Here is a 14698-nt window from a genome sequence, read left to right on the forward strand (position 1 = left end):
CATTCCGAAAGTAACTCGTGGGGAATGACGTGTTACACTAGTGAGACATCCCGTGAAACGATGTTTATCCCACGAAGCTACAACACACGTACAAGAAGCAGGTCATGTTCGCGGATTGTGGAAGATGTTTTTTGCGTACGTACATCCAGCTGCTTTGTGTGTGGGTCGTGGAAGATATGTTTTAGAACTGCAAATACGCGGAGCCCGCGGATGTTGGAACCGCGAATGTCGGGGTCCGGGTGTATTCATAACAATTGGATGTGCATGAGCTTTACTAAGTCGTATTGTTGCGAATCTGGAAGCCATGAGCACACAACATACAGGTCCTATAGATTAGTTGTATCAGTAAGTACGTGTTGCCAGTTAGCTCCCTTTTCCCTTGTCTAATGGGAATTTAAATGTACGTGCGCTGTGGAGTTATTTTAATAGTTAGGATTTTTACACCCCTTATGACAACAACATGCCTTCACCTCGCTTCCTCACACCGACGCCATTGTCTATGTGCGTTCGACCACGTACGTGGGCTGAGTATCCTCGGCCAGCAGAGCTCCGACTCCGCCCCAGAGAGATGGAACGTTCCCCCCGACTAATGGGAGGCGTGAGACGTCTCAGACATCGACTTTCTCACGAACCTCAGACGGAGATCCTTCCCACGACACCCCAGCCGCAGGAGAAATACAATATAAGGAACGCCAGGGCCTTGGAAAGAGCGTGAGCGTCAGGGTTGGGCGATCGGGTTTGAGGTGCCGAAGATCGACTCGTCTGGTCTGGTCAGCTTGGCAGCGATCGGGTTTGAGGTGCCGGAGATCGACTCGTCTGGTCTGGTCGGCTTGGCAGTGTTCGGTCGTCTCTCGTCTCGTCCACCTGGCGTCCGACGTTTATCCTCCGTCCCTGGTGCTTGGAGTGGCATCGTTGCTGCGGGTTCGAGTCCCAAAGAGCCAGACCGTCGAAGACCACATGAGGTGGACAGGTCTAAGTGCAGGCTCTGGTCTCTAGCTCACCTGTCCTTGAGCTGGAGGCCTTCAATAAAGACCATTGGGGTCTGTATCTGTGTGTGGGCCCATCTTTCAGTAGCAACTGCTAAGTGCCTTGTACATTATTTGCATTTAATTTCTATTAGTCGTGATAACTCTGCTTCTTACGTGCTCCCCTCCTTCCCCACCTATTATAAATAAACCCATGTGTTAAATGTATCAGTTCGTTTTTGTGTTTCTTTTATTGGTTTAACACGGTGTGTGTTGGAGAATTAGCCAGGATGTTGCCGCTGTAAAGGGACATTTGGACCGACAAAAGCTCGGTGACTGTCCGCTCGGGTTGCACACGGTTCGAGTACGCTAGCGTTTCGTTCCGTACGAGCATCGTCAAGGGTGAATTTCCCCGGTAGTTGGACGACGTGGGTATTTAGGTAAATTGAAATTGGCAATCGACCCTACCCCACATGGTTGACCTATTGGCGAACTTCTGTCCGATAAGGGACCCGTCGGCTCCGGAGTTATCCGGGGGTGACGACCTATAAATTCCGGGTGATCGGTGGAGCCGACTCTCCTGCTCCATCTGGTGGCCGTGCTCGTCGCAGACGCCCGGCCCCGCAACAGTATCGACATGGTGCTGTGCATTGTAATAGCTGGTTTGGCAAGCGTAAGCAAGCCATAGCAAGCCGCTTGCTAACATAACACACCCCAGGATGGTGAATTCAGTGCTTGAGATATGGTGTATTTGATATTACTTTAGGTTCCAGTAGTATTAGTAGCAGATGAGGAGTTGATTCCATTGATTCTATTTAGAAGTGTTTTGAAGTCCAGTCATTTTGTGACAATTGAAACAGTATGTTTGTCTTTTCTGGGGTTGGATTGGTCAGTGAGTACTGCAGGTAAAGAAAGGTAATGTGAAGATGGTTGTGACACGAATCGATAGAGAGTGAGTCAATTTTGGAACAAGGAGAGTCGAGGACTATTACGTAGAGTGTGATAAAAATTTGATGCGGCCAGTGTCTGGGATAATGGAGACATGGGGTCGTCTTTGCTGTCGGAAGTTTGTAGAAATGGTACACCTGAAGATTGAGATAGATAGAAATAATGGATTGCTACTTTGCAGGAGGTAATGGAGTGTGAAAGGTGTGTAGTTAATAATGGGTTACATTTATGGAGGGAGTCTGGAGAGGAGAATGGCAGTACTAAGGGTGTGGTATGTGCAGGCAGGAATTAGGGTTACAGCGAGTTCAGGTGGGGTGAGGATGTGAGCGAGCGGGAGTGGAGATGTTTGTGAGCACAGGTGAGGGACAAGTTGCATGAGCAAGCTCAGGCGTGGCGGACTGGACCGAGTTTGCATGACCGAGGTCAGGTGCAGGGGAGGCGGAGTTGCGTGAGTGAGCTCAGGTGTGGGAGAGGCGGAATTTCTCGGGCGTGTGAGAGGCAGAGTTGTGTGAGCAAGGTCGGGCGTGGGGGATGTGGAATTGTGTGAATGAGCTTTGGCATGGGGGAGGCGGAGTTGTGTAAACGAACGCAAGCGTGGGGGAAGCAGAGCCACATGAGCGAGCTTCGGCGCAAGGGAGAGGGATGGTGGGGAAGGGGGGTCGAGTTGCGTGAGTGAACTCTGGTGTGGGCTGAGCTGTGTGAGTGCAGGCGGGGATGGGGGTGGTATGAGTTGACAAGTTGTACGAGAGAGCGGGGGGTGGGGAGGGGGGTGGGTGGGTGTATGGTATTGGACAAGTTCAGATATATCAACATTAAAAAAAAAAAGAAATCATACATTTTCATATCTGTCATTTTAGGACAAAAACATCCACATCGGTGTCATTTCCTCTTTCCAATTGGTACTGCAATCACTTTTCACATCCCACAAACTATCCATTGGGCAATCATGCCTGTGTGATGTACACCATGTAATCATAGTCTATCAATTGGACACATTTTTATGCACTAATTCAATGCTTATTCAACTTCATAGAACATTAGAATCACATTCTCTTTTCATAAACTTTGATACTAATTCACACAACAATAATGTTTGCGAACTTTTCTTCAACGGCTGTGAGTATTACTGATCTGTGAAATGATGTGCAAGCTTATAATAAAGCCATATGGTTAAGTTGTAGTTAAAGTCGTGAAATTTGATAAAATGCAAAGTGGAGATTTGAGCAGTTGTGAAAAGTTATGTGAATCTACTTGCATTTGCTTCGGCGTCATTTTTTGACAGCTTTGTGCATTTGCAAAGTTCTGGAATAACTACCACTCCAGCACTATAATAACCCCACCCCAACCAATTCCCCCACTCCCACCACTACTCAAAGGCTGTAACAATTGGTGATGCAAGCATGTGATCCACAATTTTAAACATAATTTTTTTTCTCATATTTATTAAGAGATGTATGAACACGTTTGTGATTCAGCATGAAGATCTGCGTCGACATACTGTTATCAGGAGTGCCCATTGTTGGGTTGTCGTTGTTGAAATCACCACTTGATGGTATTGTTGGGAAATCAGATAACACAAGTACTTTGCTCTGTTTTACCAGGCCAGAGCCTCAGCAATGTGGAGTCTACATTGATGGATGTAGTGGGACTTTGCCAACGGAACTCAGGGAAGCTGGAAGAACGGGAACGAGAGGTATGGTATTTCTTTGAGACTTGTACATCACCATTTAGTTTTCAAATGCTTTAAGTGAAACCTTGTTGTGGCTTTCGACTCAAGGAGGCCGTAAAATAGTGTTAAGCATTGCATAACTAGACTCAGTGGTCTAATAGTTCAAGCATCGACTCTGAATCTGGGAGGTCGGTGGTACGAACTTGTTAAAAATGAGGAAATTCATTTTCTTTCTTTAGGGCTTGTGGTTCCCATTGCTCGAGGTGATGTTGGCACAGCAGCGGAAATTGGGCCCAAAATTTTCTGCACAGGTTGAGGGTAAGTATACTTTGTAGAACCACATACTTATTCAGTACCACCGTTAATAGGACTCCACTTAAACACTTGGCTGTTTGAATTGTATTTCATCCCAATGAGGTTAAATTTTACTCTTCAGGCCTTCACAGAATGGAAATCCACAATGGTGGTGATTGTGGTGTTTGAAAAAGTTTATGTAGTGGCCGATTGACATTTTTCTATATTTTATTTTAATTATTTTGTTTGTGTGACCCCAAACCCCCTCGCCCTGATACTCCTTACGTTCTCCACTTCATTTTCTCTGCCGTTTCCCCACTTGTCATCTATTCCTGCTTACCTTATGATTTCCATAAACCATCATTGATCAAAAAAAAAAAAACTTCCATTTGATTGTTTCTCCACTCTTTGGTTTAAAGATAACATTTGACTGTATTCCAGAGCTGTACAGTTCAGAAACACCAATTGGATTTTGCAATGTGGGTTTTAAGATAATTATAGTATTATCATATGACAGTTATGCCTGGTGTTAGCTTAATGGTTTGGGTGGCAAGCTTGGGATCTTAGGGTCCTGAGTTCAAGCCCTGCTGGCTGCTGAATTAACACCAGGTGGGGTTGACTCAGCCTGTCATCCTTCTGAGGTTGGTGAAATGAGTACTAGTGTACTGGTAATAGGGGCACTGCATCAGTGGCATAGCCAACCCTCCAACCAATGATGCAACCAGCAGTCAAAAAGGCTGTACACTATTGGCACCCAGCAGCCAAGCTACCATATGCACGAAGAAGAATAATAATAAGAAGAAGAAGCATGACCACTCTGAGTTGAAGGTTACATTTTAAACTTTTGTCAGATTTAACGAAGACAGTGGAACACACCAGTGTGACCATTCCTCATTTTCATAAATGCCAAGGTGAGCCAATGAAAAAAGCCAAGAATTCACAAGGTTTCAGAAAAGCGATAATAGAAAACCAAGACGCCAAGGTGAACAACGAAAAGCCAAGATCTTATGAAAAAAGCCAAGGAGTGGTCACACTGGAACACACGTTAATATCCGTACTTCATTTACATTATCACCTAACATTGTCTTGAATGTCAATTTGTAATTTTATTTTCAAAAACGACAACAGCTGTGATTTTAAAAAAGAAGTCATTTACACCGACGTCTACTGTCTTGCCATGGCTTACAAACATCGGTTTTGTCCATCCATTCATTCTCTATCTATCTATCTATCTATCCATTCCCTCCATACATCCCTTCCATCCATCCATCCTCACCATCTATCCGTTGATAAGGAATAGCAGACTTGGCACCACATGACAACACATAGCACAACACAGGCAGGTGGTTGATCGATGTGTTTTTGATTATGTTGTGCAGAGGGAGTGCGGGTACTTTTGCCTTGTATCGTAAATGAACAACCAAGCAGCTTATAGAGCGCTCACCAAGTGACTTGAGCATTCAAGCTAGCACTCCAACGAAATGGTTGATAACGAACGGCAGGCTTGGCAAGTGATTAGCGAACACCGATCGGTCCAACTGAACACCACTCGGAGAGACCCAGAATGTGAAACAATGTCCAAATTGTACAAACGAGTGTGTGCCCGTACGTGCGTGGCTGTACGTGCAAAAAAAAAAAAACACACAAAAAAAACTTTCAAACAACCTCACAGGCCGTTCCTTCGCTCTCGCGTGCCCATACGTGCGTGGCCGGATGTGCAAAAAAAAAAACTTTCAAACAACCACACAGGCCGTTCCTTTGCTCTCGTAAACGATGACTGGATTGGGGCATTGTGTTTATCTAAAATGCGCATAAGAAATCGATAAATTATTATAATACAGTAAGTCATCACTATCCGGAAGTCTGTACATTGTAACCCGTAATGGGGAACGTGGCTGAGGATCTCTTCCCCAATGGCCACGCCTACGCATCAACGTGTCCTGTCATTGGTAACTAAATGGCGCCCTTTCCCCATCGGCCACGCCTACGCAGCAACGTGTCCTGTCATTGCTTTGGTAAATAAATGGCCATAACTTGGGAACCACTTGTCCGATTAATATCAAACCTTGAAAAGGCACATACTCAGGGCCCCAGCAATATTCTTGGCAAGTTTCAATTAGATCGGACCAGTGGTTGTCGAGAAACAGCGGTCACACGCACACGCACACACACACACACACACACACACACACACACACACACACACACACACACACACACACACACACACTGCTGGAAATATAGATGGATGAACTTTTTAAAATAATTATTTAATTTTTAGCAGTTGGAGCTGCTGCCAAGGTCAGATCTGCAGTTTGAATTATGAAATTCGGCTCACATTAGGAGATTCTGGAGGTTATGGTATGTGTGTAAATGAAGTAAAGCCATGAATACTGGCATCTCCAGGCATTTATAAGCATTGCAATGTATCCAGCGATGCGGAGCTATGATGAGCAGGCATTTGATGATATGAGCAAGGAAAGTGAGGAAATAAAAAAGTTTATCGTTAAACCGGTGTGGCCTGTTCCAATTCAATGTAAGGTTGAGCAGGCCAAAAAAAAAGCCGAATTCAGACCCCATTGAGGTGACCCAAGGATGAGCCTTGAGAAAAGATAATTAAATAAGGCCGTTAATTATCTTCAAAAGGGGTGTTTAAATTAAACCAAACACCCAATTTTCATTCATGCACTCCTGTGGAGTTCCTTTAGTACGCATGCAAAGTTTCTGCCACTCGGTTTCATGGTTTTGGAGTTATGGTGGAGACACACTGACACACACACACACACGCATTTGTTATTATAGATAGTTACTTCTTAAGGTGAGCGTGTCCATCTGCCTGCTAGATTTCCAGTGCTATTTATCGTATCCCTGATTAGGGTTAAATTGTGAAATGTTTTTCGTTATGACCAGCATGGTTTTAGACTGCATTCAGAACTCAGCTGCATGCTGCACTGTTGGGGCGCACGGGCTGACTAAAAACTGTTGACATTGTCAGGAGTACACCAAAGCTAGCTAAGGAGTAATGTTATCAGGAGTTTAACCCATCATCAAGGATTTATCGAACATCATCAAGGGTTTATCAAAAGTTTATCAACACAAACAAACAAACAGATGGACGATTATAATCCCAATTCATATGGATTCACACTAACCCAAGACATGTTATTAATTAATGTTATGGTGATTTTTTTTTTTTTAATCTATTACATTATGCTTAAAAGTATTGCAATGTTTCCATGATTAAAAGGCTTTTTATAGTCAGAAATGGCTGAGAATACAGGAGAGACCCTCTCTTAACCTCCGGCATCTGAGGCCCTACCCAGAACCCCAGAGGCCCAGCTTGTAGTGCAAGGATCATGGGCTGGTAACATTTCATGTTGACCTGCAACTGACAATACTGTACTTAACACATCACTGTATAGCATCATCATTATATTCTTGTGAGAAGAGTAAATTATTAAATGTAATCATTTATTATATGGCAGTGAGATAGTGCAAATGGATGACCAACACATGCATATTTTTCGACATTACAGAGCTGAAAGGACTTACTCGTGAAGTCATAAACAGTATGGCTGGTTTTATCGCCATCCCGTCCATTCTGCTGAGACTTCTCCAGGTATCTCACATGACTGTATTCCTGTGTGTTCCTAGTCCCAACAACACTCCCCCTTATCTTCCCACTTCAAATGATTACACAGTAATCCCCGCTGGGGAGTTAAAAATCATTTGCGATTTAAAGATTTAATGGAGTAAAATGAATTACTCGAACCATTTTCTTTGTTGTCTCATGAAAACCATGTTAAAGACATCAGACGGGCTGGGAGGGTATCTTCGAGGTACGTACACGTGCCTCCAAGCTGTCTCACCTTGGTTCCAATCTTGACCCAGATTCAAACTGTCATCCTGGTGTCTCGCGCAACAATGCATGTGCCATCCCTCGGATGGATGTTAAACTGGGCATCTCATCTGCCGGCATTAGTTGGTGGATGTTAAAGATCCCACAGTGTCCTTCATGAAGAGTAGGCGAGCTATCGCCGGCGTCCTGGTCAAATTACAAATTACTTCCCTAACTATTACTGGGTATGAAAGAAAAATAAGAAATTGAGCTTTGAAATTGTTTTCACTTCAAAAACGTCCATCTCATGTTTCTTCTTATTCCACATTTAATGGGCTTTGAAATTACTTTTTCTCAATGTTTATGAAGTGAAATGAATATAGCTGCTGATGCTTGATCCCTGTTGCTTTTGCTCTCATTATCGAGGCATGATGTATCATTTTTACTGTGTCCTTGTTATGGATAAATGTTTTTTTGTTTTTTTTTAAGATGGAAATAAGTTTACATTATGTTTCTTTGTTCATAAAACTTTATTAATCTGAGTCACAATGTGGGAAATATCATCAACTTTAATTTTAAAGGCAAGAAACGACAAACGTATTTTTGATGCCACCGTTCAATGGATCACAATTTTTTCTTCATGACGCTGCACATTTTATATATTCAAATGAGCCAGTCATGTAACATGCATTTAATGAGGTATCAGCTTGTATGGATTCATCATCCCTGATACAGCCATTAATAAAATATCTCGGAGAGAATTTCCCAGCACTGTAACTCTGAATACAACAATAGGATGATTTGACAGGAATTCAAGGTGCTATTCCTTTGATATAAGTAAGTCAAGAAGGCCTGATTTCTTTGAATGAAAGTCTGAAGATAATATTGTGAAATATCTGAGAAGAGTCGAGTTTTGAGATGATAAATTGTACTTTGTGTTGGTTAACAGGACCCAGCTTACAGTGCAAGTAAGTTTGGTGAGGTGAAAGACCTCATGCTCACAATGCTGGATACTTTCAACTATGAAAAGGTAATAATGGGGCATTGGGGTTGAAGAGTATTTTGATAATGTATTTATATTGATCTATTGAGTTTTCACCCTGTTTTATTAAAATCTGATTTAAACACTGGAGAAAATTTTATTTAAGGTGTGTTTTTTTAACATTGATATAGCACTTGTGGTGGAGCTTGTATATAAATTGCATACAGGACAAAGATATTCGTAGATGCCAGTTGTACTTTTACATTAATTTACCTGGACGTGAGTATACATTGGACAGAACATGGTATTAGAATATGTGTTCATAGCATCATGAGCCATAAGTTCAGCTCACGATAGCAAATAAGTCAACTAAACAGGCTAAACAGATCATTGCAGATGTAAATATTATTGTTACGTGTTATTATTTAATGATTGCACTTATTTTTGTAACTGTAGACCCTTCTGAGTACAACTACAGATCTAATCCGCCATGACTTGCACTGGGCATTGTCCCAGCTTCGTGGTGCGGCGGCACGTGGCTTGCATCCTCGGGGTGAAGCCTGTGGTTTGTGTGGCCAAGCTTTTCGCCAACGTCACGGGCCTACTGGAGACCGGAAGCTGCTTGTTTTTGGGTAAGAATAAAGTCCCCAAAAATACTCCGCTTCATTTATATAATTACCAGCATATAAGTGCCGTCACTTCGCTGACGGGAATACCAATCTTTGCTGCGATGGCTAATCTATGGGGAAAAAACAAAAAATTATTACTGGAAGATTCTGCCCTCTGTGCAGGGATAACCAATGTCGAAAGTTGGCGTTTACAGTTTCGCCATGTGTGCCCATGTACCTATCCATGTACAAACTGTTATGTATGTGTGGAAATATATATATATATATATATATATATATATATATATATATATATATATATATATATATATATATGTGAATGAAAAGGGAACAAACATTATAAATAAATTTGGAAAAAATACTGGAATCGAACCCAGGTGTGGTCCATAATTTTTCCACGTATATTTATAATGTTTGTTCCCTTTTCATTCATAGAAGAATGCATGTATGTATGTATGTAAGAATGTATATATAAATTGTTGTGGGCCGGGGTTCGGTGGCGATAAACGACCACGAGGTGGAGCAGTGGAGTCGTCTCCCACGGAACACCCAGAATTTAGGTCGTGACTCTCGGATAAGTCCGAAAGGTCACGGGTCCCTGAGTGGACCGTGGTCACCGATATTTTGATGGCGTGGGGTAGGGTTAATTGCCTAATTTCAATATACTTCAGTACCCACGTCGTCTAACTACTGGGGAAAACCACACCCTCGACAGGCCTCGGGCGGAATGGACCGTTTACCGAGCCCGATCCGGGTGTAAACCAAGCGGGGATTAACAAGATCCGTCAGTCCAAATGAACAATTTACGGCACGAACGGCCTCACTAATTCTCAATGCGCACCGTGCTGGGTCAATGGGAGAAAGCACAGAAAATGAACTGGTACATTTAACAGGGGTTTATTGCAATAATCGGGAGGGAGATACAGAGCAGGGTTATCCAAATATGCAGGCGATTTGCAATGTACAAGGAAAATGCACTTAACAATTCTACTTATCAGACTGGTGCCACACACACACACACACACACACACACACACACACACACACACACACACACACACACACACACACACACACACACACACACACATACACACACACACACACACACACACACACACACACACACACACACACACACACACACACACCTGGAATTATAGATAGATTAATTTGTAATTCTGTTTCTTCCAAAAGCAAACAATATGTATCAACTACTTCACTCTCTTCTCTTCCAATGTATATGGAAGTAACCACTCGATTAGACTTTATAGTTTCCTTTTGAGCACTCAGGTAAAACGCATAGATTGTATACAAACTTTTAAATGCTGTCATTTCCAAAATGGGTTCTTTATTTCCATTACTATCACACAACTTTTGGTAAGACTTGTATGTTTCAGCATAATCATTTTTTTCCCAATTAATTTCCACTCTATCTCTTGGATAAAATGTTCCATCTGGAGAAACGCGAAGTTGTTTCACCTTGGCATTATCACTCAATGCATTATTCTTATCAGTAGCAGTATCACCATCTGGTTTGTTTAAAATAAGCCACAGATATCGTGGCTTTCCTTCCAGAACACCCAAATTCCACGTATAACTGGTTTGGTTCAGTTTAACGTGTTGGCATCTTCTTTTAAGGTATGATACATTGAGTGGTTTCTTTGAGTTAAGTCTTCTATTCAACATCTCTTCTGTTTTAAGATTAGGAGTATATTCACTAATATACCAACTAATTCCATCAATAACAAATTTATTCTGAGCAGCAAAAGCATTAGCCACACCAAAAAGTAATCTATTTTCATTATCATTCCTTTGCAGTTGAAATCTAATTTTAAGACCATACAGAACTTTATCATGATCACAAAATCCAAATATACCTTTAAGAGGAACTGCCACAGTAAAACTATTACCTGCTTTTGTATCATCATTATACATTCCTTTCCTTTGACTATATCCAGGGTCTGTGTTTGTTCCCGTTGACATATCAGGAATAAAACCTTCGAGAGCTCCCTTTCCCATTCTATCACAAAATGAATATAGTGTAAATTTCATCATTTCAGATGGAGTCGAGACATAATCAACTGCTTCAACTTCTTGTGTTCCAATGTACAAGCGAACACTATCAAACATTTTCCAGAAGAAATCATTTACGGGTGCAGCATTTGTGTTAGTCGCAGCCTTAGGGAATGTAAATTTACACAACAAGAAACTTTCGGCGAGATTCAAATAAGTTTGTTGATTATTTATTTCAAAACTTTTTGTTCCATTTGTATTCCAGTCTGTTCCAGTTATTGCATTTACCTTGGGGTAGTCTTCTTTTTTAGTGGAGTGTGAGATGACAATGGTATCATCCAAATCATAGATACTATCAATTGCTTCCATACTTGTATTTATTTAGGAAAAAAGATGTTAAAACTTTTGAAACCCTGACCCAAGTATTTTAATTATTTTCTGTCGTTCTTGGGGAAACAACTGAGTTTTGCCTTTCTCAATTTCTTTTATTGCTTGTCATTTATGAGATTCCTTTTGGGCATCTTTTATACTCTTTCTAGCACCTGCTACATTTCCCACAGCAGAAGCAGTTGAACCAATTAGGTCTTTATGTTTAAGAATAGTTGAACCTATACCCATTAGAGTATGAATTATCCCATCTCCTTTTTTTTCTAAAATGATGTCCTACACCCCTTTGTCTCTTAGGTTTATAGTATTCTCCACCAAGATACATACCTTCACCCTTGTAGTATGGGAAAAGGAACATCCCATCCCCTGTAATTATTTTATATTTTCCCAACTCGTGTTTGCTCACAATAACCATCGTATTTATTTATTGGAAAACTTCATGAAGGGAAATTCTGATGGATATAATTTCTCCATGAAAAGAAATCATGTGATTATCTTGGTCGGTTATCCTAAACTTTACTCTGTATATGGTTTTTCCTGACACAGGTAGATAAACCACGTTTTTGGGTTCCATATTGAATTTATAACCAATTGGGGTTGAGTATGCACTGAATGAAGATATTGTATTTGTTCTTATTCCATCATGATAAGCACCATCAATCAAATCACAGTGAATTAATACCGAATTTATTCCTCAGGATATTTGAATGACATTATCACTGTAAAACGTCTCATTAGTTTCAATCTTTTTTGAGGAGAAACCCAATAACTCTCTAAATGAATTATCAATTGTGAAATCAACCTTGTAGTTATTTTTAAGTTTAATCGTTGATTTTGAATATCTATAACAATATTTTTTGGTTCATCACCCTGTTCTTTCATAAGGCGAGCTATTTCAGAAGATATTTGAGAAATCTCATGTGCTCCAGGTGAAACTGTTATCATTTTGTATCCACTTCCTGGATTATATAACTAAACTTGTCATTTTTCTCGGTGATATTAAACAAGGTATTATAAGTTTCCATGGACAATAAAGATGCCTCATATTCTTTTGTTGCGTCAAGTTGTAGTGGGTATGGAAATGAAGATGTGTGGTTGCTTGTTGTGAAATTAAATCTAAGGATTGTGTTTTTCATGTTATTTAATATGGGATAAAATGTCTTTGTATCGAAATTTATTACTTATTTTCATGTTCATCAACTGGTTGAAAATGGCTGATGCTTCATAAAAACAATTGTTATGACTTATGAGTAACTTACAAGTAACGTGTGTGAACGATCGCGTAACGTGCCCACAAATTATGCCACCGTATGAGGAACGTGTCATACGCTGGCATACGTCGAAAAATTTTCAACATGCTGAAAATTTGTCGACGTACTCGGCGTACTATGAAGTATGCCAGCATGCTTCAGCGTGCTCTTAACGTATGCAAAACTTACCCATGACGTATTCGACGTGTGCCAGCGTATTCGGCAAATTTTTCATACGTCGGCATACGCTGGCTAAAACGTCAGGTTTTACAGCGGCTTGACACTTCGATGTCTAGTGCAGTTATAATTTCAATCGTCGAGCCGCAGCCTTTTAATAAGCGATGCCACGTGATCGTCGGCGATACGCTGCCACACTATGCATAAGTTAGACTATCGTTGGGCAAAGGTTGTGAACGCTGACAACATGCTCAGCATTCGTTGATATAAGTTATCTATATGTTATTGAAACGTTCTGTGTACATTACTAATACGTTGTGCATACGTCCAACTCGTTATCAATACGTCCAAAACTGGGAAAAAAACATCAATAGTTCAGCGTACGCCTGCGTTTTACATACATTTTGATACCTTGCTATACGCTGGCTAAAACGTCAAGGTGTGACAAGGCCTCAACTATCGTTTGAACACAAACTATCAGTATCATAACTGTCATCACTCTCATAATCTTCAATATCTTCAGTTGAATAATGACTCATATTTAATTCGAAGAAAAAACATTACCATCTGTATCTATATACTTTTTTCATTAACAGATTCAACAACATTTTTTATATTAAAGGTGATTTCAAAATGATCCTGAACTACTATTGAATGAAATGTCATTTCACCTGATATATTAACATCCTTTATTTCATCAGGATTTACATCTTTAGGGTTGTTGAAAAAAATACTAATTTCTCCTTGCATATAACAGATGGTTTTATCTTTTCTTTCTCAAGCTTCATCCATAAGGTTTTACTTTTTTGATACTTTTTCTTGTTTCATTGCTTTTTCTAGTTTTGAATATATTGCCAGGAGAGGAGAAACTTTTGTTGGAGCTACTTTAATTGATGTTCTTTCAGATATACTAAAAGCCCTTCCACTGAAGGAAATTGAAGAACTCATATTATTCACCATAATTGTTTTTATCCAATCGTTGTTATATTTATCTTTATTCAATTTTACATCCTCGACATATTTCTCAGTATCTTTTACAACTGAAGAGATTGATTGAAACTTGTCTTTTGTGTCTTGATACATTGTATTTATTAAGTGAAAAAAGTTGGAGGATAAAATGGTTTTAAGCACAGATTCATCTACAAATTAAACGGAATTTTCATCAAGAAAATTTTATTTTAAGCAAAGTTTTGTTCTATAAATATGGTGAATACAACATACTGCAATGTTTGTAATCATGATTATAAATGTTATAAGAAAACACCTTCAAACCAACAAACACACATTCAATCTTTTCAGACAAATATCTCCACTTGACCAAGAAACAAATCATTGTGACAGATGTGATAATGATATTCTTTAAAAAAAAAATTATAAAAAACACCTTCAATCACGCAAACACAAGAACAATGAAGAAAGGGAAGGTGCCACTAAATTCTTCATTGAAAACACTGATGGGGCATTTAAAGGACATATAAAAATAAGATTGTTTCGCTTTCAAGACCCTGGACCATCTTCAATCATGGAAGCTGTTGATATCGTT

General features: G+C 40.3%; 1 protein-coding gene across 2 annotated transcripts in view; it reads left to right on the plus strand.

The window, feature by feature from the left end:
• The window catches only part of VPS8 (VPS8 subunit of CORVET complex), a 166390-nt gene that overhangs the window by 126080 nt on the left and 25612 nt on the right, over positions 1–14698 (plus strand). For both annotated transcript variants that reach the window (XM_085883776.1, XM_085883777.1), the window contains exons 38-42: positions 3515–3606; positions 3822–3900; positions 7413–7495; positions 8664–8744; positions 9153–9328. In XM_085883776.1, the coding sequence (XP_085739902.1) occupies positions 3515–3606; positions 3822–3900; positions 7413–7495; positions 8664–8744; positions 9153–9328 (511 nt within the window). The remainder of the gene's footprint in view (positions 1–3514; positions 3607–3821; positions 3901–7412; positions 7496–8663; positions 8745–9152; positions 9329–14698) is intronic.

This window comes from Eptatretus burgeri, chromosome 6 (genome assembly GCF_056783735.1).
Source record: "Eptatretus burgeri isolate ZD-2024b chromosome 6, Ebu_testis_v1, whole genome shotgun sequence".
NCBI classification, from domain to species: Eukaryota; Metazoa; Chordata; class Myxini; order Myxiniformes; family Myxinidae; genus Eptatretus; species Eptatretus burgeri.